A 24,000-nucleotide genomic window follows, 5' to 3' on the forward strand; every position below is an offset into this window, starting at 1 on the left:
TAGATCTGTTGGAGGACACAACGAGAGGGTTTATAGATCTGTATAGGACACAACGAGAGGGTTTATAGATCTGTTGGAGGACACAACGAGAGGGTTTATAGATCTGTTGGACACAACGAGAGGGTTTATAGATCTGTTGGACACAACGAGAGGGTTTATAGATCTGTTGGAGGACACAACGAGAGGGTTTATAGATCTGTATAGGACACAACAAGAGGGTTTATAGATCTGTAGGACACAACAAGAGGGTTTATAGATCTGTAGGACACAACAAGAGGGTTTATAGATCTGTTGCATGGTTGGTTAAGTGTGGGTTTTTATAAATACTAGAGCGGTGCCCGTTTGGCACGATGCAAGTTCGAAATCCATGCCCCACCCAGTTATTGTGTCCGTTTTATGCCCATATATGGAGTTCATGTCCAACTATACGCACAGATATTTGGTGCATTTATAGTTAGAGAGATTTAACCAATGAAAAGTATTAACAAGAGCCTGTGACTAAATCATAATAACATTTGGATCACATGGGCCCAAACAGGGAAAATACACATTTATTATAACAATCATTTATTGTCTTTAAATGAACATTATTTTTTTTAAATGCCTGTCATCTGACTTTAAATGATAAGAGTAAGACTTTTCCACTGTAACACAAACGAGGACGCCCCTCTGAGAATATTTAGTGTCGGGGACCGCCCACAAAATGCAAATGAGGCGGTGTGACTGACAGCTGAGCTCACCAGTCTGTCGTGGGGATGGATTCCGCAGTAGGAGGAGCTTTGGGCGGGGGCCATGGGCAGAGTTCCCGCCTCCCAACATGCTGCCATGGTAACCCTGTTGGCTCATGCTGCTACTGCCGCTACTCCAGGGATCTCCACTGTGGTGACCATCTGCTCGGTAGAGAGACACAGAGAGACAGAGAGAGAGAGAGAGAGAGAGAGAGAGAGAGACACAGAGAGAGAGAGAGAGAGAGAGAGAGAGAGAGAGAGAGAGAGAGAGAGAGAGAGAGAGAGAGAGAGAGAAAGATACACACAGAGAGAGAGAGAGAGAGAGAGAGAGAGAGAGAGAGAGAGAGAGAGATAGAGAGAGCGAGAGACCACAGAGAGAGAGAGAGAGAGAGAGAGAGAGAGAGAGAGAGAGAGAGAGAGAGAGAGATATGCAGTAAATCGTCACAGTCAGGCAGAAACCTTGTATCTCCATATTTTTTTATCTTTATATGTTTTCTTAAAAAATTAATGCCCTACTTTATACTTTAACTTTATACAATTCAGGCATTTAGCAGACGCTCTTAATACAGAGTGATTTACAGTAAGCAAGAACAAAACATGGGAATACATCAAATACATAAAAATAGTCATCAAGAATCATACGTAAGCTAAGGACCTAACAGTGGAACGACTGTATAATGAAACTATGCGTATACACTAAAGAGTGCTATGTCTACATAAAATGCTATCTACAGTAAGTTACATAAAATAGCATTTTATGCAGACATAGCACCATTACGTTGTTGTTTGAAAGTAGAAAAGATAGCATATTTACAAAAACGTCACCTGATGATGCGCCAAAATGTGAGCCTATTTATAGCTTGTGACCAGATAATATTGACCCATTCTGACCGGGGCACCCATTTTGGTGTTAGCATCATGTTATGCTTTAACTATTGAAAAATAGCAGATCTACAAGCTCATATCGCGCCACCGAGTGGCGCGATACGAGCTTGTAGGTCTGCTATTTTTGACTGACATTTTTAGAATCTGATCTCAGGTCAGAATGGGTTAATCAGACCAGTGTGTGTCCAGTGGAAACCTCGTATGAATCTGATCTCAGGTCAGAACTCAAAACGCTCTCTTTTTTGAGTGGTGCAACCACTCCAAAGAACAGCAATGTCCCTATATGTCCCTATGTTTAGAGTACCATCAGGGGGCGCTGTTGCACCACTCACTTCAGACTGGTCAGATTTTTTTGACCGTTTTGGACAAGAAGGTCTCCACCCGATTTTGTTGGGAGTGTGTGTGCGTGCGTGCCTGCGTGTGTGTGTGCGCGTGCCTGCGTGTGTGTCCGTGCGTGCGTGTTATACACACGTAAGCTCATAAGCTTGTGAATGTAATTACGGTACACAATATAGTCCTCTATGCCATGGGTCTTCAACAAGGGGAGGTCCTAATATAAACCTGGGAAGTTTTCCTGACTGAATTTATATTATACCTGGCATGAAGAAGGAGCTGGGGAATCCAGCACTGGGAGGTTTGGATGAAGGATAGCCTGGCGAGTCTCTGTTATAGTCTGCTGTGCTGGCGGAGGGGGCATAGACCTGAAAAACACATGTACATAACATACAGTCATTCACATGTAACACACATGTACATACGGTAACATACAGTCATTAACCCATTTAGGCCTGACGTCGAAATTTAAATTTCTTTTTTAAAATGTATTTTTTTTTTCTGAAAAACTTCATGTTTCTTAGTGGTTCTCAATATTTCATGTCAAGGACCGTCAAAAATATATGAAATTGGCCGCTGACCCCCATCTGAAAATGTGTTGTTTCAGGGACCCCACCTCCCAGAAGCAAAGATTTGAGTTAAAAACGTTCGCTTTGAAAGAATATATATTCAAGGCTTTGCACCACATGTTCATGATTTTTCAAAAATAGCAGACCTACAAGCTCGTAGCGCGCCACTCGGTGGCGCTATGTATGCATACATACATATGCATACATACATACATACATACATAGTACATGTGTGTATGTGTGTGTGTGTGTGTGTGTGTGTATGTATGCGTGCATGCGAGACAGAGAGAGAGAAGGGGGGGAACAGGTGCAGTGAGTACTCGACCACTGTCTGAAGAATGTGAGAGAAAGACTAACAACCCTACTTCCTGAAGAAGCACACGCACGCACACGCGCACACACGCACACACACACACACACACACACACACACACACACACACACACACCATCATCATCAGCGATGTAACCATGGCTAGCTACATGTATAAACAGTGGATCGAAGGAGAAAGAAAGAAAGAAAGAAAGAAAGAAAGAAAGAAAGAAAGAAAGAAAGAAAGAAAGAAGAGATCAAGCCAACCACATGATGTAAACTTTCAAAGGCATACAAGATGGTACCAATATCTAAGAGTGAGTTTATGCGATTCAAGTGCTGAACCTTTTACAGTAAGACAATCCAGTAGGCTGTCCACAGCTGAGTGGAGCCTATAGACTATAGTTCCTGTCTCTGTAGCGTGAGACAGCTTGATGTACAAGTACACCCCCTGGACATGACGTACAAGTACACCCCCTGGACATGACGTACAAGTACACCCCCTGGACATGACGTACAAGTACACCCCCTGGACATGACGTACAAGTACACCCCCTGGACATGACGTACAAGTACACCCCCTGGACATGACGCTAGTACGTCACAGGGACTTACAACCCAAATCCAACCCTTGATGATGAGTGCCGAGCAGGGAGGCATATTGGGTTCCGTTTTTTATAGTCTTTGGTATGACGACAATGTGGGGGTCCTTGACATGAAACCTTTCTGCCAGGTGAAAACGTGGCATGCAGCAGCCCCGTTTTTTAACAGCGTCCTAGTCATGACTGGCTGCCCCTAAGCCAATGGGAGTCTGACCCCATACTCTGAAACGCCGCCTAAGCCAATGGGAGTCTGACCCCATACTCTGAAACGACACCTAAGCCAATGGGAGTCTGACCCCATACTCTGAAACGCAGCCTAAGCCAATGGGAGTCTGACCCCATACTCTGAAACGCAGCCTAAGCTAATGGGAGTCTGACCCCATACTCTGAAATGCAGCCTAAGCTAATGGTCTGAACCACTCGTTTGTAGCCACTCGTGTAGTAGCAACGTAGCAACTTTTCTCTTAATAAAGTCTGTTCCTAGTGTTCCCTTGTAAAGCGCTTTGGGTATTTAGAAAAGCGCTATATAAATCTGAGCTATTATTATTATTATTATTATAACAGCAGCTAACTTATGAGCTAACTGTCTGGAGCTATACAGGAAAGACTCAAATATCATTCGCTGATGTGGCAGTCAGCTGACCAATTTTAAGCTCAACTAGACTTCATGCTTCTTCCTGCCTTCCTTCTGCATATGGTTCCTGGTGGTTGTTATGTGATGTTTGCTCCCACCACCACCCCAGCACCACCGGTGGGCTCTGTTATTTCTGTTCCCCCATGGGGGGGGGGGGGGGGGGGGGGGGGGGGGGTTGTTATTGTATATCTATCTCCCTGCTACTAATGTTTAATGATGGTGTTTAATTGTGTTTAAATGTAGCAGAGCCCGAACGCCAAGATAAAATATTACATGCACACTTGTATTCTCATTCTAAATGATATTGGTTAAATCAACGGAGACGGCGCTAGTTTCACACTGGCAGTTAATGATACTCGTGTCATTGTTGTTTTGTGAACCGCGGGTACAGAAACAGGCCTGTTTGTAAACGGTCCCGGACAGGGGAAGGAACCAGGAAACGTCCCAGGTTGGATCAAAGGTGTTTTCTCGGCGGGCCTGCAGGGGCCCGCGGTGGTTAGACCAACAGAAAGAGGCTTTGCTCCGTTGATTGGTTCCTTATTGTGTCTGGCACACTAGCGGAGCGCACGCACTCGCGCTCACGCGTGCACAGAGACACACCAGCGGCGGCTATTAGCAGCACATGTGGGATCCATTGGTGAGGCTGGGCACTGTGCAGAAAGCAGAACAGCTCTGCAGAGTCACAAATCGATACAGGAAGTGATCCAACGTGGGGGGGGAAAGAAACTAATTGAGATTAAAAGGAATAAAGATGAAAACCAGAGATGGAACACAAATAAACACAACAGTAAAACACGCACGCACAAATGACAAGGCCAAGAGGAGGAGAGGGACATTGGTCAAACAAACCAACATTTGCTCAATATAAACTGACAAGATGTTTCTGTCCCTTTTATTACTCGAAACACATAAGCTTAGCTTATCTTATCTTTACTGTGGTCTAAAGGCCAGATGGGCCTGAGCCGGCTTAGCGGTCCAGGCACCTTGGCTGGTAATCTATGACAGCATGACAGTGTGTAGCGGGTTCGAGTCCCGACAAACGTTGCTGTGTGTCTTCCTCCCCATCTCTCTCCCCGCTTCCTGTGATCTATCAATAAAGGCCCCAAAAAATAAAAAAAATACTGTAACTGTATCACCACCATATAGGCGTCATCATCACTCATCATCATCATCATCATCTGTTACTTTTCAGGATTAGAATTGAGTGGAACAAAAGGATAATACAACAACATCTATACAGCCATTTCTACTACAAGAACTACAAATGTCTCCTAAATCCTGACAGTTTTCTGAGTGAAACGTGTTTCTATGTCAGTTGTGCTCAACCTTTTTCATGTCAAGGGCCACCAGAATTATCTGTATTTGGCCGCGGACCCCTATCTGAAAAGATGTAGTTCCAAGCACCATGCTTAAAACACCAAAAGGGGTTCCCGTCCAGAATGGGTTTAATTCATACACAATCTGTCCCCTGCGTGTCTCTTTCACATTTAGTGAAAGTATACAGGACATTCATCGATAGGAAAAACTAAAATAGCATCAATGACAGATCATATGCACCTGCTGGTGCGTTGGTTTCGTTTCATAACGCTCTACCACTGTCGCCACGCTCTCAAACCCTAACCCTATAGTGCGGCGGGAGGGTTATTACACCCAACGCACCCCGGCGCAGATCAAACATATTTGGTTCTGTTTTTAGAAGTCTTTTTTTTTATAGCCCTGATCTGAGCGCAGAGCTATAAGCCAACGTCCTCCCAAACCTCTGAAGGTTAATTATGTCCCTGATTCAAACCACATGCAGAGGGAGAGGCGTGTGTGTGTGTGTGTGTGTGTGTGTGTGTGTGTGTGTGTGTGTGTGTGTGTATGCGTGTGCGTGTGTGTCTGTGTGAGAAAGCGGAAGGAAATCCCACCCACCTTTGAGCAGGCTCTTTTATTCTATCAACCTGCAATTGCACTAACGTGAACCAGATGCGTGCACACGCACATACGCATGCAACCGCGCGTACACATGCACGCACGCACGCACGCACGCACGCACACACACACACACACACACACACACACACACACACATACAGGGCTTGGTCATAGCATGGCTGCCTAATTGACTCCATATGAAATGCTGCAGAAACTTTGAGAGGGGGGGTCAAGCTAGAGAAAACACGCACACGCACGCACACACACACACACACACACACACACACACACACACACACACACACACACACACACACACACACACACACACACACACACACACACACACACACACACACACACACACACACACACACACGTGCACGCACACACACACTGCACATCTGCAAAAATACTTGTGGGTAATTGAAAACATGCATGCACTGCCTCACACACACAAACATGCAAAGGTTTCATGGACCGTGTGCAAGTCACATTCTTTAACACGCACGCACGCATGTACGCACGCACACATGTACGCACGCACGCACGCACGCACGCACTCCCCGTGGATAGCAAGCTTCCTGTGGCTTGATTAGAGCCCCTTATGTGAAGACAAGTGGGCTTGTTTGTGTGTGTGTGTGTGTGTGTGTGTGTGTGTGTGTGCGAGAGGGAGAGAGAGAGAGAGAGAGAGAGGAGGGGACTTATCATCATGCACCTGTGACCAGAGGGGGTCAAGTTACTCAGACAGAAATCAGAGAGAGAGAGAGAGAGAGAGAGAGAGAGAGAGAGAGAGAGAGAGAGAGAGAGAGAGAGAGAGAGAGAGAGAGAGAGAGTCATGTGTGAATTGTTCAGTTTGTGTCAAAATGCAGTATTTCATTCCATGTGAACAGTGATGTTAGAGACCGTTCATCACTTCCTGGTTCCCACCCATGTGTTGTTCTGCTGCACATTCATCCTACAGAGCAGCAGCAGGCCAGCAGAGCCCTGACGCCATACAAACGCTCCTTTTGCCCATATATATTATATAGGCTCTGTACTAGGTCCACTATAGTATAGAAAATAGCCCATCTATAAGCTCACAACGCATTGCGTTGCGACCCGCAAATTACATTTTTCTACAAATGTCTGCCCCGTAGGGACACTGTGGATGACGTGGTTCATACAAACTGTCTAAATGTTCAGATATAGCTAAATTAGCCAATCTACGAGCTCACAACCCATAGTGTTATTATATTGTAGCCTCCAAGGGTTCAATATAAAGGATGGAGAGAGAGAATTGGTAACTGGACTGGAAGGAGTTTTACTGTACATCATGAGTTAAAGGACCACCTCACCACTTTTAAACCTATCTTCATATAATAGGTCCTCACGTATAATAATCATGATAAAATGGCAAAAAAAAAGATCTACTCAGTCTGTGTCTCATAGGAGGGCTGTGGGCAGTTCACAAACGTGTCCACCAGTGACATCATCGATGGGGAATCCAAACTAATAGAAACTGCAGGCTTTCTAGTCCTGAAAAGTTGCAATGCGAAGAAGAAGCCATCGTTCTCAAGATAATTAAAATCTAAACATTTTTACCAAAATAAATCTTGTTTAAAAAAACTGAACTGACTACAGCCCTCCTATGAGACACAGACTGAGTAGAAAAGAATTGTGCCATTTTATCATGATTATTAGTGAGGACCTATTATATGAAGATAGGTTGAAAAGTGGTGAAGACTCTTCACATACTAGAGCAAGTCTGAGCTGAGCAGAGCTGAAATCAACATGTAAATATGAAATAAATGCTTAAAGGTTTTATGACATTCATTTTCATTTATTTTTCTTTTTTCTTTTAGGTTTTATGACCTCAATTACACCCAAAAAACCTGAACTTTAAACATTCAGTGGATTTTCTGTGGTCTGAAGTTTTCTTTGGGGTTCTTTGGGCCTTTTGAGCTACAATGAAAACAGGCAACACAGTGAAACAGTGACATCTGCTGGCAAATCCCATTGACATATATGGGATTTGCAGTAAGTGATGTCACTTACTGCCGGCAAATCAGAGCACCTGTTTGAGCCAGAAAACCCCAGATCACAGAAAATCTACTGAATGTTAAAAGTTCATGTTTTTTGGGTGCAATTGAGATTACAAAACCTAAAAAAAACAAGAACAATTCCAAAACCTTTTTTTTTATGTCACAATCCCTTTAAACAAGTGTAATGTTAGAGACCACAGAAGTGAACCTTTCAAGCTGTTTTCTGCAATACATTACCCTAAGCCAGGGATGTCAAACTCAAATACACAGTGGGCCAAAATAAAGAAATTGGTCGAGGGCCGGACTGTGTTTCAAGTTCAACACATGGGCACCGCGGTCATGAGGACGTCCCAGGCAAACAGCAAAAAAATAAGTCCATTTCAAACTGAAAATGCATTATTATTTTCCTGTTTCCTGTTCTATGATCCTCACCAAGCACTGCTTTCATAGTAAAATGAGAACGTAAATCAAATCAGTTGCATTAATTTCTTATCATAGTCTTCATTACAGCCACACTGTCTCCACACAGAAGACACACAGAGGTTTGCCGACTTGAAAACCCCCGTTTTCAGAGTCCACCTTCATTTAGCCATTTTTGGGGAGAGGGGTAGCTGAAAGTTGACCACAAGTGATATACTTTCACTGCTGATCAATAGTGAAGAGTAGACGCATGCTTGCGCTTGCGGGCCCTCGATATGTGCCAATGCACTCGCAGTGCATTGTGGGACTTGTAGTATTATGGTGGTCTGTGCAATATAAGAGGGCCAGTTCTAATACTAATTAAATATCATCCCGCGGGCCAAAGATAATTCATTCACAGGCCTTGAGTTTGACATATATGCCCTAAGCCATATCTACAAAACTGGTGGGTCAAAGTGAGCAACCAATATGTCAATTTGAAGCTATGATTCCCTGCTTTCACGTGACATGGAAAAAAAACGAAACCTAAAAAAATAAATCGATGACTTAGCCTCGGTCAGAAACGGTCACATGGCGTGAGTGTCATGACAACTCAAGCAGCATGAAGTCAAAGTTCAAGGTCAATTAACTGCAGGGCCTCCTTGTTCCATGCATACGATCACTCATCAACAAATGTGACTAAATTTGACTGAGGGACTGCCATTGTTTTTTCATGTCATATGAAAGCAGGGAATCATAGCTTCAAATTGAAATGTTGTTGTTCAGTTTGACCCACCAGTTTTGGAGATATGGCTTATAGAGTAATGTCTTGCAGTTGAGAAAACGGGCTTGAAATGTTCACTTCTGTAGACTCTAACATTATACCTAGCTACCGGTACATGTTTGGGCATTTATTTCATATTCACTTGTCGATATCAGCTCTGACACTTATTTCAGACATGCTCTAGTATGTGAAGAGTCTGCCTATGCTATTTACTCATAAAAAATAAATAAAAAAAAGTTTTTCTCTTCTGGTGAAAAGCTGTAATTTGCGCGATGGCAGGCTCTCAGTCAAATCTGGTCACAAATATGAACATCTTTATGTAAGATAACATATGAATCGTTGTGTGAGGATATGCATGCACACACGCACAAATGCACGCGGCACGCACGCACGCAAAGCAGCCTATACAACCCATCACCTAAAAAAAAAGGTACCCCTACCCCCAACAACACGCATACACGCGTGTTGTTTAACCAAAGACGAAGTGTGTTTGGTTCTTCGGTGTGGGACTATCTGAACGCACACTGGCTGACTGTGATCTGCTAGCCACCCACCCGGATGGCACCGCCCCCGCCATCGAATTGAACGCACCCCGACAAAGGAAAGGCTGACATGTGAAAGAGAGGCAGAGAGACAGGGTGTATTATGTCAGGATTAGAGCCAAAGCCTGGAACGGACCACCGGAGTGAATCCACATTCACTTAATCTACTCTCTCTATGTCTCTCCTTCCCTTTGTGCCATCATACAGTATCTTGTTGCTGTCGGGCAGGAACCTCTTATCTCCATGTTTTAACTTTTTATGTTTTTCCAAAAATCTATTCCATACTTTTTTTCCAATTCCATAACAGTTTTATGAGGTTTCCACTCTTTTACACTTTCCCTTGTGTACAATTATATAATATATAATTGTACACAATGGAAAGTGAAAGGGAAAAAAAAATATATATATACTGTATATTATACAGTATATATATATATATATTTTTTGCCAGTTCTGATTTTCAGATTTTTATTATTTTACAAATCACACCACATTATGGTGTGAATTAAGAGAAATGGAAATGTGCTCTTAGTAGAATGCACACCACACACCAGGATGTGTCCAACATGTCCTCACTCTCTCTTTCATTCTGTCTGTCATGTGATGATAATGCTTTGAGGTTGCGCGCGTGTATGTAATGGCACCATCAAGGTAAATTCAACCTGGCCCATGTCCGCCTCTGGAGAAAGAAATCACACCCGCGGGATGTGAGGGCTGCTCTTATCAAAGTTATCATCACACATGATCCCATTCCGACCAATCCCAAGTCGCGTCCTCACCTTCGTCTTCTACTGGCCATTCATTGTCAACTAGAGCGGTGCCCATGGGGCCTCTACAGCACAGCGGTGCCCATATATGGGCAATTCTTTGTCAGGCATGCCCAAATATGGAGTCTAGGCCAGGCAGAGGCTTTTTGTGGCGGGCACGGCACAGGCACTCCCTGTGGTGGTGTGGAACGCGTGTGTCGAATTTGAAGTCGGTGGGGCGAGCGGTTCTCGAGTTACGTGGATTACAGACGTAGACGTACAGAGACTTGGCGCATAGATGGCATTCAATATTAGTCTTTGCACAAACACTCAAAACTGGTCATTCATTGTCATTGGCATTCAATGTTTCCCTCATAGCGGCCCTCAAGAAATATATGGCTCAGTGGTCCAGGCACCTTGGCTGGCAATCCAGTCTGGCAGTGTGCCGTGGGTTCAACTCCCGATCCCGACGGCCTTTACTGCGTGTCTTCTGCCCATTTCCTGTCAGCCTACTGTCCCTCCATAAAAAATATAAAAAAATAAAGGCGAAAGCCACAAAAAAAAATGTGTTTTTGTCATTTTATAAACGCCATCATTGGTTGAAAAAAAAAGCAAAAAGCAGGCACCACCATGCAGTGCAGCAGATGAACGTGTGCAAAATGTATTTATTCTATTCTGTTTTTTTTCTTTCGCAGCCTTCTGTGGTCCAAATACCGGCTCGTGGGCCAAACAAGGGACACATCACCCCAACGTCTATGCATGAATGGATGAACGCTTCTCTAGGCCCAGGAAAATGAAAGGATGTTTATTATAACTAAAAACATAAAAGCTTACACTTCACAACACAAACAATATGCACCAGCAAAAAGAAAACCCAATAATGACCGTCTTTTTGAGTGATGCAACCACTCCCTTACGGAGCTATGTATGTGGGTACCTCTCATTGGCTTAGAGGTGGCCTAGAGGCAGCCAATCATGAAAAGGTGTCCACTGCAGTCGCCTTTACGGTTGTCAGTAGCGGTACTATCAAATATAGTTCTGCCGCTTTGCAAGCACCCGGAAAAAAGAAAAGAAAGAGAGAAGGGGTGAGGAAAAAAGTTATCTTGGGAAACATGACTTCCTCTTCAGGCTTCTCTGTTGCACTGTGAGCACATTGGACTCACCACCGAGAGGTTCTAGCATGTAATGTAGGCTGACATATTGGACTCACCACCGAGTGGTTCTAGCATGTAATGTAGGCTGACATATTGACAGTCAAAGTAGTCATCCATCCAGGAGGATGTAGAGGTGTTAGAAGAACCCACTCCCCCAAAGACTGTGTTCTGACCATCTCCTGCTGGAGGTCCAGTATGTAGGTACACAATACTCTTCATATCTGTTTACAGACACGCATGCATTTAATATTTCTCATTATTATCTCCGCCGGGCCGGAAGGAGATTATGTTTTTGCCCCGGTCCATGAGTATGTTTTTTTTTCATTCTTTCATTCTTATTTGTATTTTTTTTCCCAGGTCACTGTACAAGTGTAACCTTAGAAAAGGCCTCTCTTAGTCCCAAGTAGTGGTTTCCTGACTCTGTGAATCGTTGTAGTGGCGATAAATGATGCATTCATTGAGACGGCAATCGCGGAAAACAGCTTGTGCTCCACTCTCACACTCTCTCTTCAGTGTCTGGTGGGGTGGACCCTGTGCTGCGCCGGTTGGCGGCCAACCTCTTGGCTCTGTTCATAGACGGACCGACGTAGCTGAGCAGCACCGGCAGGAAGACGAGGCCATGCGTGGCCCCCAGCAGCACTATGGCCAGGTACATGCGGAAGTAGAAGATCTGGAAGATCTTGGATTTGGACATGGCCAGAACCAGGATGCCGGCGAACTTGGCTACGGTGATCCCGGTGAACACTGAGGTGCCCATGCCGGCCAGGGCCTCCTCGGCTCGCTCCACCCTGGTGCTCCTCGTGCTCTGGGAGAAGGCCCGCGCGATGTGGCTGCAGAACTCCACAGAGATGCCGCAGCTCATGACCAGGTTGACCAGGGACACGGCGTTGAGGCTGATGCCCCACAGCCACATGACCCCCACCATGTCGAGCAGGATCATGGCGATGGTGAGGGTGACGAGCGCGGCGTTCAGCAGCTCGAAGCCCAGCAACACCACGGACACCACGAAGATGGCCAGCAGCGACACACACAGGCTGGCGGCCGTGTCCCGAGCCATGGTCAGGTACTGCTCGTAGAACACGTAGAAGACGCTGTAAGGGAACACTTCGTGGCCCACGGCCTGGGTTATGTTGTCGGCCAGAGCGCGGGCCATCCTCAGGGCGTGTATGAAGTCTGGTGAATCTTTCAGGGTGGTGTGGTAGGCCATGAAGTGGGCGGCTCCTATACCTGTGTTATTTGGATGCAGGTCCACCGCTGCGCTGTAGAGCGCTTTGCCACCTTTCGGACATATGTGGGTGGGGATGTCAGACAAAAACATGGGTAGGAACCGCATGAAGTCTTCCCCTTCAGGCCTAATTTTTCTAGACAATTTTTCTAGACATTTAACACACTCAGGCGAGTGTGTTAAATGTGAGGAGCTGCAGAATGCATCCGTGGATTTAATGTATTGGCAGCAAAGCGACATGGGATTCACCCAGTCCAAGTAGTCATCCATCCAGGAGGAGACGGGTGTGGAAGCAATAGCAGTGTAGTCGCTGATGAGTGAGGCAGAGTGGATCTGCAGGACCAGGGAGTCGTTGTTGCAGCCCACTCCTCCACACACCGTGTTCTGAGCCTCCACGCTGCTGTAATTGACCCCCTCCTTCACCACAAAGTACACCGGAGGTCCGGTGTTGAGGTACATGCTCAGGTTATTGAAGTACTGCAACACATGGGAGTCATCTGGCACGGCGAGTTTCTGGTCCATGCCGATCTCTACTTTATTCACCACAGCAATACTGTAGAAGGTCAACCCCACAAACACTGCTACTACGATGGGTCGAACCCACTCCCCGAGGATAAAGGGGGCATATTTCTTCTTGAAGAAGCGGACGAGGAAGCCATCAGTCTTTTCTCCCTGATATTCTGGAAGCTTCACACAGCAAAATATATCCAGACGATTTTCCTCATGCCTTCTGACATCCAGGCCAAGCAGGCTGATGAAGCAGCTCATCTGCATCAGTAAGTTAACAAAGATGGCCAAGCCGGAAAACATAGAGAAAGTCCTCACCGCTGGAATGTTCGACATTGATCCAAGGAAGAAGACCACCGTCTCAGACAGGGAGCACAGGAGCATGGTGGGGGCTACGTCTCCGAAGATACGACCGATCTGCTGATGGAGCTCTTCCTGTTCCCTACGCTTATCCCTCTGGTGCGCCTGCACTAAGATGAAAACGTTGTCCACGCCCACAGTCAGCACCAGGAAGGGGATGACCTCGATGATGATGAGGGTGAGAGGGACACCCGCGTAGCTAAAGATGCCCAGGGAGCAGGCCACAGAGATCAGCACAATCAGGACGCCGGCTATCGCAAGGGAAATCTTAGAGTCCACTAACAGTCGCTTGAGGCTGTGGATATGACCAAGAGCCAGGGATATGTACATTAACATAATGCCGTTGCTGAGTGCTATGGTGCTGACGTCACTGTGGCTTTGCCTGTCAATCTCGTCCTCTATACTTCTTTCTGCGTTAAATGCTACGTTGAGGTTGGGATTGCTGTAGCTCTTCATAAAGCGGATGAACTCCTGCTCCCATGCCTTAGCTTTACCCAGCTTGACTGTGTCATTGTGGTAGTTGTTGACAGGGAACATGATCACTAGAGCCGTGGCGTTGTTGTAGTTTTGGCCATCGTAACCCCCCAGAGCCAGATGGGGGTACACAGGGCCTCCGTAGGTGCCTAAACACCCAAGTGGATTAGCGGTACATCCGAGGAACATTTCGTGAAATCCATCTAGCACCAACTGATCAGGGTCATTCTTGAAGTAGTTGAACACGCTGAAGATTAGACAGTTATCATTGTACGGGGCTAGAGGACTCATACAAATATCCTTGAGGGTCACATTCTGCCCGTTGTACTCAGCCACAAGGCCCTCAATTTCAAGCTGCAAATCCAGCACCTGCTCTAGGATGCTCATGTCAAAGATGGCTCCAAAAGGCACATCAGGCCCTTTTCTGGGCTTATGGATGAAGGTGCTGTCGAGCGGTGTGGTGATGATGAGATGCTCGATTCTGAAGAAGGGTCCAAAGTGGCTGTCAAAGAAGTCCTTCTCGTGGCGCGCTCGGCTATTGGGGGGCGACCAGAGCTCAACAGGGTCAGTGGTTATTTCCATGCGGACCAGTCCTGACAAGGCGGCTGCAACCATGACCAGGGTGGTCAGTGTAACCAGCAGGGGCCTCCGCACGCAGAAAGAGCCCCAGGCTGTGAAGAAGAGCCTCATGGCATTATCAAAGCGCTCCCCAAGCATTTCCCAGCGTGACGCAACTTGATCAGGGTTGTCGTTTTTCACAGACAGTGGGTTATTGCTGTCCAGTGTAGTGCCACATTCAGAAGTTATTTGCCTGTACCTCCAGGCTGACACCACAGCGGCAATGAAGATGGAGAGGAAGGCCACATAAGAGATGTACATGATTACAAACATGGCATCAATGCCAAAGATTGTCCAGGGAGGAGGAAGATCAGGGGTGACCGGCTTAGGGCAGACATCGGGGCAGTCCTGACAGGAGCAGGGACCCAAGTTATCTGCCAGGGGTTCGGCGCAGGTGAATGTCTTGTTGTTCATAGGATTGAAGCCAGACACTGGGACATCAGATAAGATGGGCTGAATTGGGAAAGGAGACCTCTCTCCCGTGAACATGTACTGGAGCATGTCGATGGGTCTGCAGTCCTTAACACCAGGGCATAATAATTTCATGGCCTTGTCTTCAACGTAATTAACATCCTTACAAGAATCAAACAAGGCATTAGCAAATGTCTGTCCGATGTAGTACTGCACCTCCACCACATTGTTCTTGTCGAGTTCTGGTTCTGAGGTGAACGCGGTGGCATTCATAAACTGACTCTGACGGGGGCTGCATGTCAGCTCACAGAACATGTTCATCATGTTGAACATACAGGCAGGGCATCGACCAACCACACCATGTAGCTTCCCCAAATTATGTTCGAGAGTACGGAGCTGGGCAACATCACAACACAAGTGTCGTTCTCCATAGTCATATCCAGGGCATAACTTATTTAGAAGCGCTTTTGGATCTTCAGCTTCAGAATGCAGCGCTATGCCTTCAGAAAGCAGTGGTTTGGGTGGACCTGTGTAATTGCAGTTGTACTTGGCAGACTTGGCACTGACATTTCCACACTGACCATACCACACACAGTGCTGGGCCTGAACCACTGCCAAGGGAATCAAAAGGAACAATACAAACAGATAGTTTGTCCCAATCATCCCTCTTACTGAAGCCATTCTGTCTGGGAATCGGAATTGGACAGTTGTTTGATCTTCGGCTCTCCAGTGCTTTGGGTCAAAGTGTCCCTGCTGAGCAAGAGAACTTTAAGGCCCCTGGGTGATGTTAAAACAGTCGCCCACTGCACCTGATGAATTAACGGCTAACATCCAGCGTTAGAATAACAGAATTGTAGCAGTAAGTAAACCCTATGATAAATGTCTTGAGGGTGCATCTCTCTGTCTATCTAGACCTTATATAATCTTGACAGAGCTCTGGTCTGACATCACACACAACTCAAACTGTTGCCATGCATGCTTACAAATGCCGATTTGCACAGTTGTTCTTCTTGGATCCACTGAATACTAATGCCACTTTGCAGCAGAAACTGTTCTAATAGAACGGCAAGCTAACTGTGGATCCAGGACACAGTCAACTGGGTTCAGTTTTGTGTGAAAAAACACCACAAGAAAAACCTAAAAAACAAGAACCACTAATCTTAATGCTATGCTCGAAAATGCTTTGGCCATGTCTCTGGTACTTCCTTCTGCCTTTTGTCTCCTTCACTGTTTCATAGTACGCACGAAGCATCTCCCATAGTATAAACACATTCACCAACCAATCATTTGTATTAATATCTACATCCCTGATATACTGTAATTGGTTGATAAGAGGATTTATGTTCTTATATAACACAGAGTATTTACTGTATAGGCAGTGAACTTTCTTAATAGCACCAACATCTATACATAAACGACACAGTTGCAACACTCAGTTCACACGGGTGTGATTTGTTTTGTTGTTGAATGTTGCCACTACTGTTGGAGCAACCATAAACTACACAGGTTCATCCCGATGTTCTGGGCATCTTTGTAATGTTAGTGTTAGTAAGAATCAGGCGCACTGTGCACACAGCACCACGCTCAATTAAGAAAGATTGTGTGTGTACGTGTGTGTGTGTCAATTTAACAGTGCAGACGATCAGAAATCAGCAGAGGGTGAGCGACGTTTGCGCTACTCTACGCTCACAATGTGAGCTTGTAGATCGGCTCTTTCGGACCCAGATTCTTTCTCCCTGGAAATAAAAACGTCTGGGTTTCCGAGGCTACCAAGTTTATGACTTTTAACCCATTTAGGCCTGACATAATTTTTTTTTTTAAACTTCTAAATCCTCCAGTTTTCTGAAATAAATATTTTCACGATTTAAAAAAAATAGCAGATCTGCTATTTTTCAATAGCTAAATTATAACATAATGTTTAAAACACCAAAAGGGGATCCCGCCCAGAATGGTTTAAAGATATGTTGGGTTTTCCTTTTTGGCTTGTTTGCCTTTTATTGATAGGTTACAGTAGCTTGACAGGAAAGGGGGAGAGAAGACACGCAGCAAAGGTCGTCGGGCTCTGGACTCGAACCCACGACACGCTGTCAGGCTGGATTACCGGCCTAGGTGCCTGGACCGCTCAACCGCGGCCCAGGCCCTTGATGGACATTTAATGTTTGCTTTAAGCAGTGACGTCATCTGGCAGCCACAGTGGGCGGGACGCCACTCACTTTCACACAGTGTTTTTTGAGGGGCGCCAGCCCCTCCTATGCCGACGCCCGCGTAGAGTCGACGTATGGACAGCAGAGCGACTGGGGCATCACCCAGTCAAGGTCAATGTAAGAGCCATTTATTTTCTGTTTCATTTTATTTCTATGTTTTTGACATCACCCAAGGGCTTGGTCAAGGCCAAGGTTGGCCAGTTTATTTAATCACACCTGATTGAATGCTCAGGGTTGTCCTGTCGTGTTTTTGACTGTGAGACATAGGCTGGTGATTTGTATATGGTTTTGACATTATTTTTGCTTTATTTAATAGTGAAGTTACAGTGAATAAATATCCTTTTTTCAACTTTAAGTCAACGTTTGGACACCAGTCTTTTTATCACATGTCATGACTAGACCCTCGGCGTCGGGCAACCAGTAGGCCAAAGTTTAGGACTTTGACGCTCAGTCATCGATGGAGGAAAGAAATCACACTTGTGTAAAATGAGGGGCACCTCACTTCTTTAAACATTGTACTCCAAACAGTCTATGGACTTGGCTGCAACACAACACCACGTGGGGTGATATTTCACGCCATTAAAAGTCCATTGACTTGGCTTCAATATGACATAATTTACAAAAGCGACCCTCAAAAAGTGAAAAAAAAAAAGAAACTGGCTCAATTTAACCAAAACATGATGAAATGGAAAACGTAACATTGAGCTTATTTTAGAAATGACGAAGTTGCTGCTTAACACTGATGACAAGTCCTCCAGTGTCATCTCCAGTAATATCGATCATTCCATACATCCGGCTAGCACACCAGTACTGTCCACACCTGCAGGGAATACTACATCCACTTAAATAGGTGTTTTGATATTCTCATGACAGATCTTTGCTGCCATAGCAAAAGTATTCTGACTGGGAGCTCCCAGTGTCAAAGGTGAACGGCCAGGCTTCTTGCTCCTCATGGACACTATCTTCTCACTCACTGTCGATTGCTCCCAAACAGAAGCTTGTTCGTAACATGCTCATCATTATTGCTGATTAGTACTGCACGTAGCATTCCGGTGTAGAAGCCATTCAGGGATGTCTGTAGGACAGGCTTCAGGGTCCAGCATTCACAGCCGTATGTGAGAACGGAAGGAGGATGGACTTCCACGATCTGGCCATGCCTTTCGAAGCCCTGCATGCAAACGCTTGTCTCTCTCCTGATGTCTCTAGAGGTGAGTGTTCCAGGAGGGTTTTATAGGTGATAACCTGCTCTTCATTGTTCTTCAGCACAAGACCAACTTTGACAAACTCTAGTCTGAGCACATCTAATCCAAAAAGGCCAGATAGAGGGATAGGATTTCATCTGCATAGTCCAAGTCTGTTAAGAGTGGAGTACAGAAGTGAGTCATATATCTGGCAGCACATTCACACAGTGCTCTTTCTGATCATCAGTCTGGTGTAAGTGACCTCCTCCTGGACGTCTAGTGTGATGTTCATATCAAACACCATTATCTTTAATCGCACATCTAATCCAAAAAGGCCAGATAGAGGGATAGGATTTCATCTGCATAGTCCAAGTCTGTTAAGAGTGGAGTACAGAAGTGAGTCATATATCTGGCAGCACATTCACACAGTGCTCTTTCTGATCATCAGTCTGGTGTAAGTGACCTCCTCCTGGACGTCTAGTGTGATGTTCATATCAAACACCATTATCTTTAATCAGCTAAAAAAAAACGAAAAAAAAGCCACAGAAAAAAGTCATCCAGCTCAATATGCAAAATGCTGGTTAAGTGCAATTAACTATAAATATTTCATTGCTAATATTAATTTTATTGACTAGTGATGGGTTTTTATAATTTTTTTCTCTCTTTCTCGTGCTTGTTTTATTTTATTGTATTCTTTAATGCTGCCAACTGGAGTTGATTGCTAATCTAAATTAGCACTTGTGAAAACAGCATTCATTTATTTTATGTGTAAATAAGCCTTCTATTGTTCCCAAGTGGGTTCCACCGAGGCATTGATCAGGAGCCACTGGTCGGGTGGTCTGTCTGCATGTGGGCTCTGGTGGTCTGTCTGCATGTGGGCTCTGGTGGTCTGTCTGTATGTGGGCTCTGGTAGTCTGTCTGCATGTGGGCTCTGGTGGTCTGTCTGCATGTGGGCTCTGGTGGTCTGTCTGTATGTGGGCTCTGGTGGTCTGTCTGCATGTGGGCTCTGGTGGTCTGTCTGCATGTGGGCTCTGGTGGTCTGTCTGTATGTGGGCTCTGGTGGTCTGTCTGCATGTGGGCTCTGGTGGTCTGTCTGCATGTGGGCTCTGGTGGTCTGTCTGCATGTGGGCTCTGGTGGTCTGTCTGCATGTGGGCTCTGGTGGTCTGTCTGCATGTGGGCTCTGGTGGTCTGTCTGCATGTGGGCTCTGGTGGTCTGTCTGCATGTGGGCTCTGGTGGTCTGTCTGCATGTGGGCTCTGGTGGTCTGTCTGAATGTGGGCTCTGGTGGTCTGTCTGCATGTGGGCTCTGGTGGTCTGTCTGTATGTGGGCTCTGGTGGTCTGTCTGCATGTGGGCTCTGGTGGTCTGTCTGCATGTGGGCTCTGGTGGTCTGTCTGCATGTGGGCTCTGGTTGTCTGGGCTGCATGTGGGCTCTGGTGGTCTGTCTGAATGTGGGCTCTGGTGGTCTGTCTGCATGTGGGCTCTGGTGGTCTGTCTGAATGTGGGCTCTGGTGGTCTGTCTGCATGTGGGCTCTGGTGGTCTGTCTGAATGTGGGCTCTGGTGGTCTGTCTGCATGTGGGCTCTGGTGGTCTGTCTGCATGTGGGCTCTGGTGGTCTGGTCACACTCCTCTACACACAGTGCTCTGTGCTCTGACCATCGGCCTGGTGTGGTTGATCGGAGTACACCAGAGGTGGAGTTCCAGCATTGACGCACATGCTCAGATTATGAAAGTAGTCAGTAGTGCAACACATGGGAGTCAACCCGTCCAGTCTGATCTATTTATTAATCACAGCAATTCTGTACCAGAAACAACCTTATTCCACAATCTTAACTGGGAACCTAATGCAGAATAGGCTTTTTCCTTCGTCATCTCTCAGTTGCCATTCGATGACCAGACTGATTGGTGGATACGTTTCCTCTACAGGCAGCGTCATCTCATATTGATAGGTCTTCTGCTCCTCCATGGGGCAATTAACTCCAGATTTGCAACCATCTTCCTCAGGGAGAACGAAGGGTTCAGGATAACCTTGAACTATTCCGTAGACAAATGCTGTGCAGGTTTTGCTCTGGACACTATTGTCGAATGTCACTTGGATTCTGTAGCTATCACCATGGTAAAGCCTGCACGGTTTACGAAGGCACGGGTGGACATCAACTTTGGTCACTTTTCCTGAAGGAGATCCACATTCTTTATATTCGATTTCACGTGCAGAGGCAACTGCAATAAGCAAAACTATCAAAATGTTTCGTAGTTCCATGGTGCCTGGACTTGCCTAATTTGCCACTGGTAATCCACAACAATACAAAATGAAGTCAGAATTAAGGAAATTCAGAATTCAGAGAAATGGAGTCCTGAGCGTGAATATATAATGTTTGCCAAAGCTTTGCTCTGACGTCACACAAAACACATAATGTTGCCATGCAATCCTACCAACGTCAATTTGCACAGCTGTTCTCCATGGATCTGCTAAAGGGGTCTTTAACAGGGGGTCCGGGGCCCCTAGGGGGTCCTCAGGGTTACTACACGGGGGCTACCAAATCTTTGTATGATACGATACATTTTTGAGGGGCGCTAGCCCATCTTATTCCTAGCTTTGTGTGTCTGTCTGTATCAGGGAATGTGGCTAAGCACAGAATGTGATGATGTACGATGTTGTATGATGAGAAGAGCGCCCCTCACTTCACAGTTCACACAAGTGTGATTCTTTTGAGGGGCACTGGCCTCTCTCTCCAATGTCTGGATTTCAGAGATGACGTCATGTGGCAGCCAAGTCTATGGACTTTTAATGTTTGTCTTTAAGCATGCCCCCGAAAAAAACAGGACTCCACTCGTGATGTCATGTGGCAGCCAAGTTTATAGTCTGGAACTCACCTATGCTTTGTGTGGCATAGGCAGCTCCCAGCAGGATCCGCCGGGAGAAACTATGCACAGCTGCTGGACATGAGACTACTTAATTAGAGCGACAGAGAGAGAGAGGAGTGTGTGTGTGTGTGTGTGTGTACATGTGTGTGTCAATTTAACAGTGCAGACGATCAGAAATCAGCAGAGGGTGAGCGACGTTTGCGCTACTCTACGCTCACAATGTGAGAGAAGACACGCCGCAGCAAAGGTCGTCGGGCTCTGGTCTTGAACCCACGACACGCTGTCAGGCTGGATTACCGACCTAGGTGCCTGGACCGCTCAACCGCGGCCCAGGCCGTTCGTTGATGGACATTTAATGTTTGCTTTAAGCAGTGACGTCATCTGGCAGCCACAGTGGGCGGGACAACACTCACTTTCACACAGTGTTTTTTGAGGGGCGCTAGCCCCTCCTATGCCGACGCCTGCGTAGAGTCGACGTATGGACAGCAGAGCGACTGGGGCATCACCCAGTCAAGGTCAATGTAAGAGCCATTTCTTTTCTGTTTCATTTTATTTCTATGTTTTTGACATCACCCAAGGGCTTCTTGGTCAAGGCCAAGGTTGGCCAGTTTATTTAATCACACCTGATTGAATGCTCAGGGTTGTCCTGTTGTGAAGGAAAACCGTTTTTTTGACTGTGAGACATAGGCTGGTGATTTGTATATGGTTTTGACATTATTTCTGCTTTATTTAATAGTGAAGTTACAGTGAATAAATATCCTTTTTTCAACTTTAAGTCAACGTTTGGACACCAGTCTTTTTATCACATGTCATGACTAGACCCTCGGCGTCGGGCAACCAGTAGCCCAAAGTTTAGGACTTTGACACTACAGTCATCGATGGAGGAAAGAAATCACACTTGTGTAAAATGAGGGGCACCTCACTTCTTTAAACATTGTACTCCAAACAAACAGCCAAGTCCATAGACTTGGCTGCAACACAACACCACGTGGGGTGATATTTCACGCCATTAAAAGTCCATTGACTTGGCTTCAATATGACATAATTTACAAAAGCGACCCTCAAAAAGTGAAAAAAAAGAAACTGGCTCAATTTAACCAAAACATGATGAAATGGAAAACGTAACATTGAGCTTATTTTAGAAATGACGAAGTTGCTGCTTAACACTGATGACAAGTCCTCCAGTGTCATCTCCAGTAATATCGATCATTCCATACATCCGGCTAGCTCACCAGTACTGTCCACACCTGCAGGGAATACTACATCCACTTAAATAGGTGTTTTGACATTCTCATGACAGATATTTGCTGCCATAGCAAAAGTATTCTGACTGGGAGCTCCCAGTGTCAAAGGTGAACGGCCAGGCTTCTTGCTCCTCATGGACACTATCTTCTCACTCACTGTCGATTGCTCCCAAACAGAAGCTTGTTCGTAACATGCTCATCATTATTGCTGATTAGTACTGCACGTAGCATTCCGGTGAAGAACCCATTCAGGGATGTCTGTAGGACAGGCTTCAGGGTCCAGCATTCACAGCCGTATATATGTGAGAACGGAAGGAGGATGGACTTCCACGATCTGGCCATGCCTTTCAAAGCCCTGCATGCAAATGCTTGTCTCTCTCCTGATGTCTCTAGAGGTGAGTGTTCCAGGAGGGTTTTATAGGTGATAACCTGCTCTTCATTGTTCTTCAGCACAAGACCAACTTTGGCAAACTCTAGTCTGAGCACATCTAATCCAAAAAGGCCAGATAGAGGGATAGGATTTCATCTGCATAGTCCAAGTCTGTTAAGAGTGGAGTACAGAAGGGAGTCATATATCTGGCAGCACATTCACACAGTGCTCTTTCTGATCATCAGTCTGGTGTAAGTGACCTCCTCCTGGACGTCTAGTGTGATGGTTCATATCAAACACCATTATCTTTAATCAGCTAAAAAAAACCGGAAAAAAAGCCACAGAAAAAAGTCATCCAGCTCAATATGCAAAATGCTGGTTAAGTGCAATTAACTATAAATATTTCATTGCTAATATTAATTGGTCTGGTGGTCTGTCTGCATGTGGGCTCTGGTGCTGGTCTGGTGGTCTGGGCTGCATGTGGGCTCTGGTGCTGGTCTGGTGGTCTGTTTGCATGTGGGCTCTGGTGCGGCCTCGCAGCATGTCATGGTTTTATGTCCCGATCCCGATGACCTTTGCTGCGTGTCACTTCCTGTTTCCTGTTGGTCTGCCCCAGTACATCGTTCATCGGAGTACACACTCCTCTACACACAGTGCTCTGTGCTCTGACCATCGGCCTGGTGTAGTTGATCGGAGGACACCAGAGGTGGAGTTCCAGCATTGACGCACATGCTCAGATTATGAAAGTAGTCAGTAGTGCAACACATGGGAGTCAACCCGTCCAGTCTGATCTATTTATTAATCACAGCAATTCTGTACCAGAAACAACCTTATTTCACAATCTTAACTGGGAACCTAATGCAGAATAGGCTTTTTCCAGCGTCATCTGTCAGTTGCCATTTGATGTCCATACTGA

At 45.8% G+C, this 24,000-nt stretch overlaps 2 protein-coding genes across 2 annotated transcripts in view; both read right to left on the reverse strand.

Annotated features, from left to right (window-relative positions):
• Nucleotides 1-24,000, reverse strand: part of tcf4 (transcription factor 4) — a 121,343-nt gene that overhangs the window by 39,517 nt on the left and 57,826 nt on the right. The window contains 3 exon segments of the mRNA XM_083793640.1: nt 741-791; nt 793-890; nt 2,209-2,314. Of these exon segments, the coding sequence (XP_083649766.1) occupies nt 741-791; nt 793-890; nt 2,209-2,314 (255 nt within the window).
• On the reverse strand, nt 12,123-15,884 carry LOC310879628 (NPC intracellular cholesterol transporter 1-like; the record flags this gene model as incomplete). Its single annotated transcript, XM_083794398.1, has 1 exon — nt 12,123-15,884. One exon carries the CDS (start codon nt 15,882-15,884, stop codon nt 12,123-12,125), a length of 3,762 nt encoding a protein of 1,253 aa, XP_083650524.1.

Source organism: Protomyctophum parallelum, assembly GCF_964188405.1.
Source record: "Protomyctophum parallelum genome assembly, chromosome: 21".
Taxonomy (NCBI): Eukaryota; Metazoa; Chordata; class Actinopteri; order Myctophiformes; family Myctophidae; genus Protomyctophum; species Protomyctophum parallelum.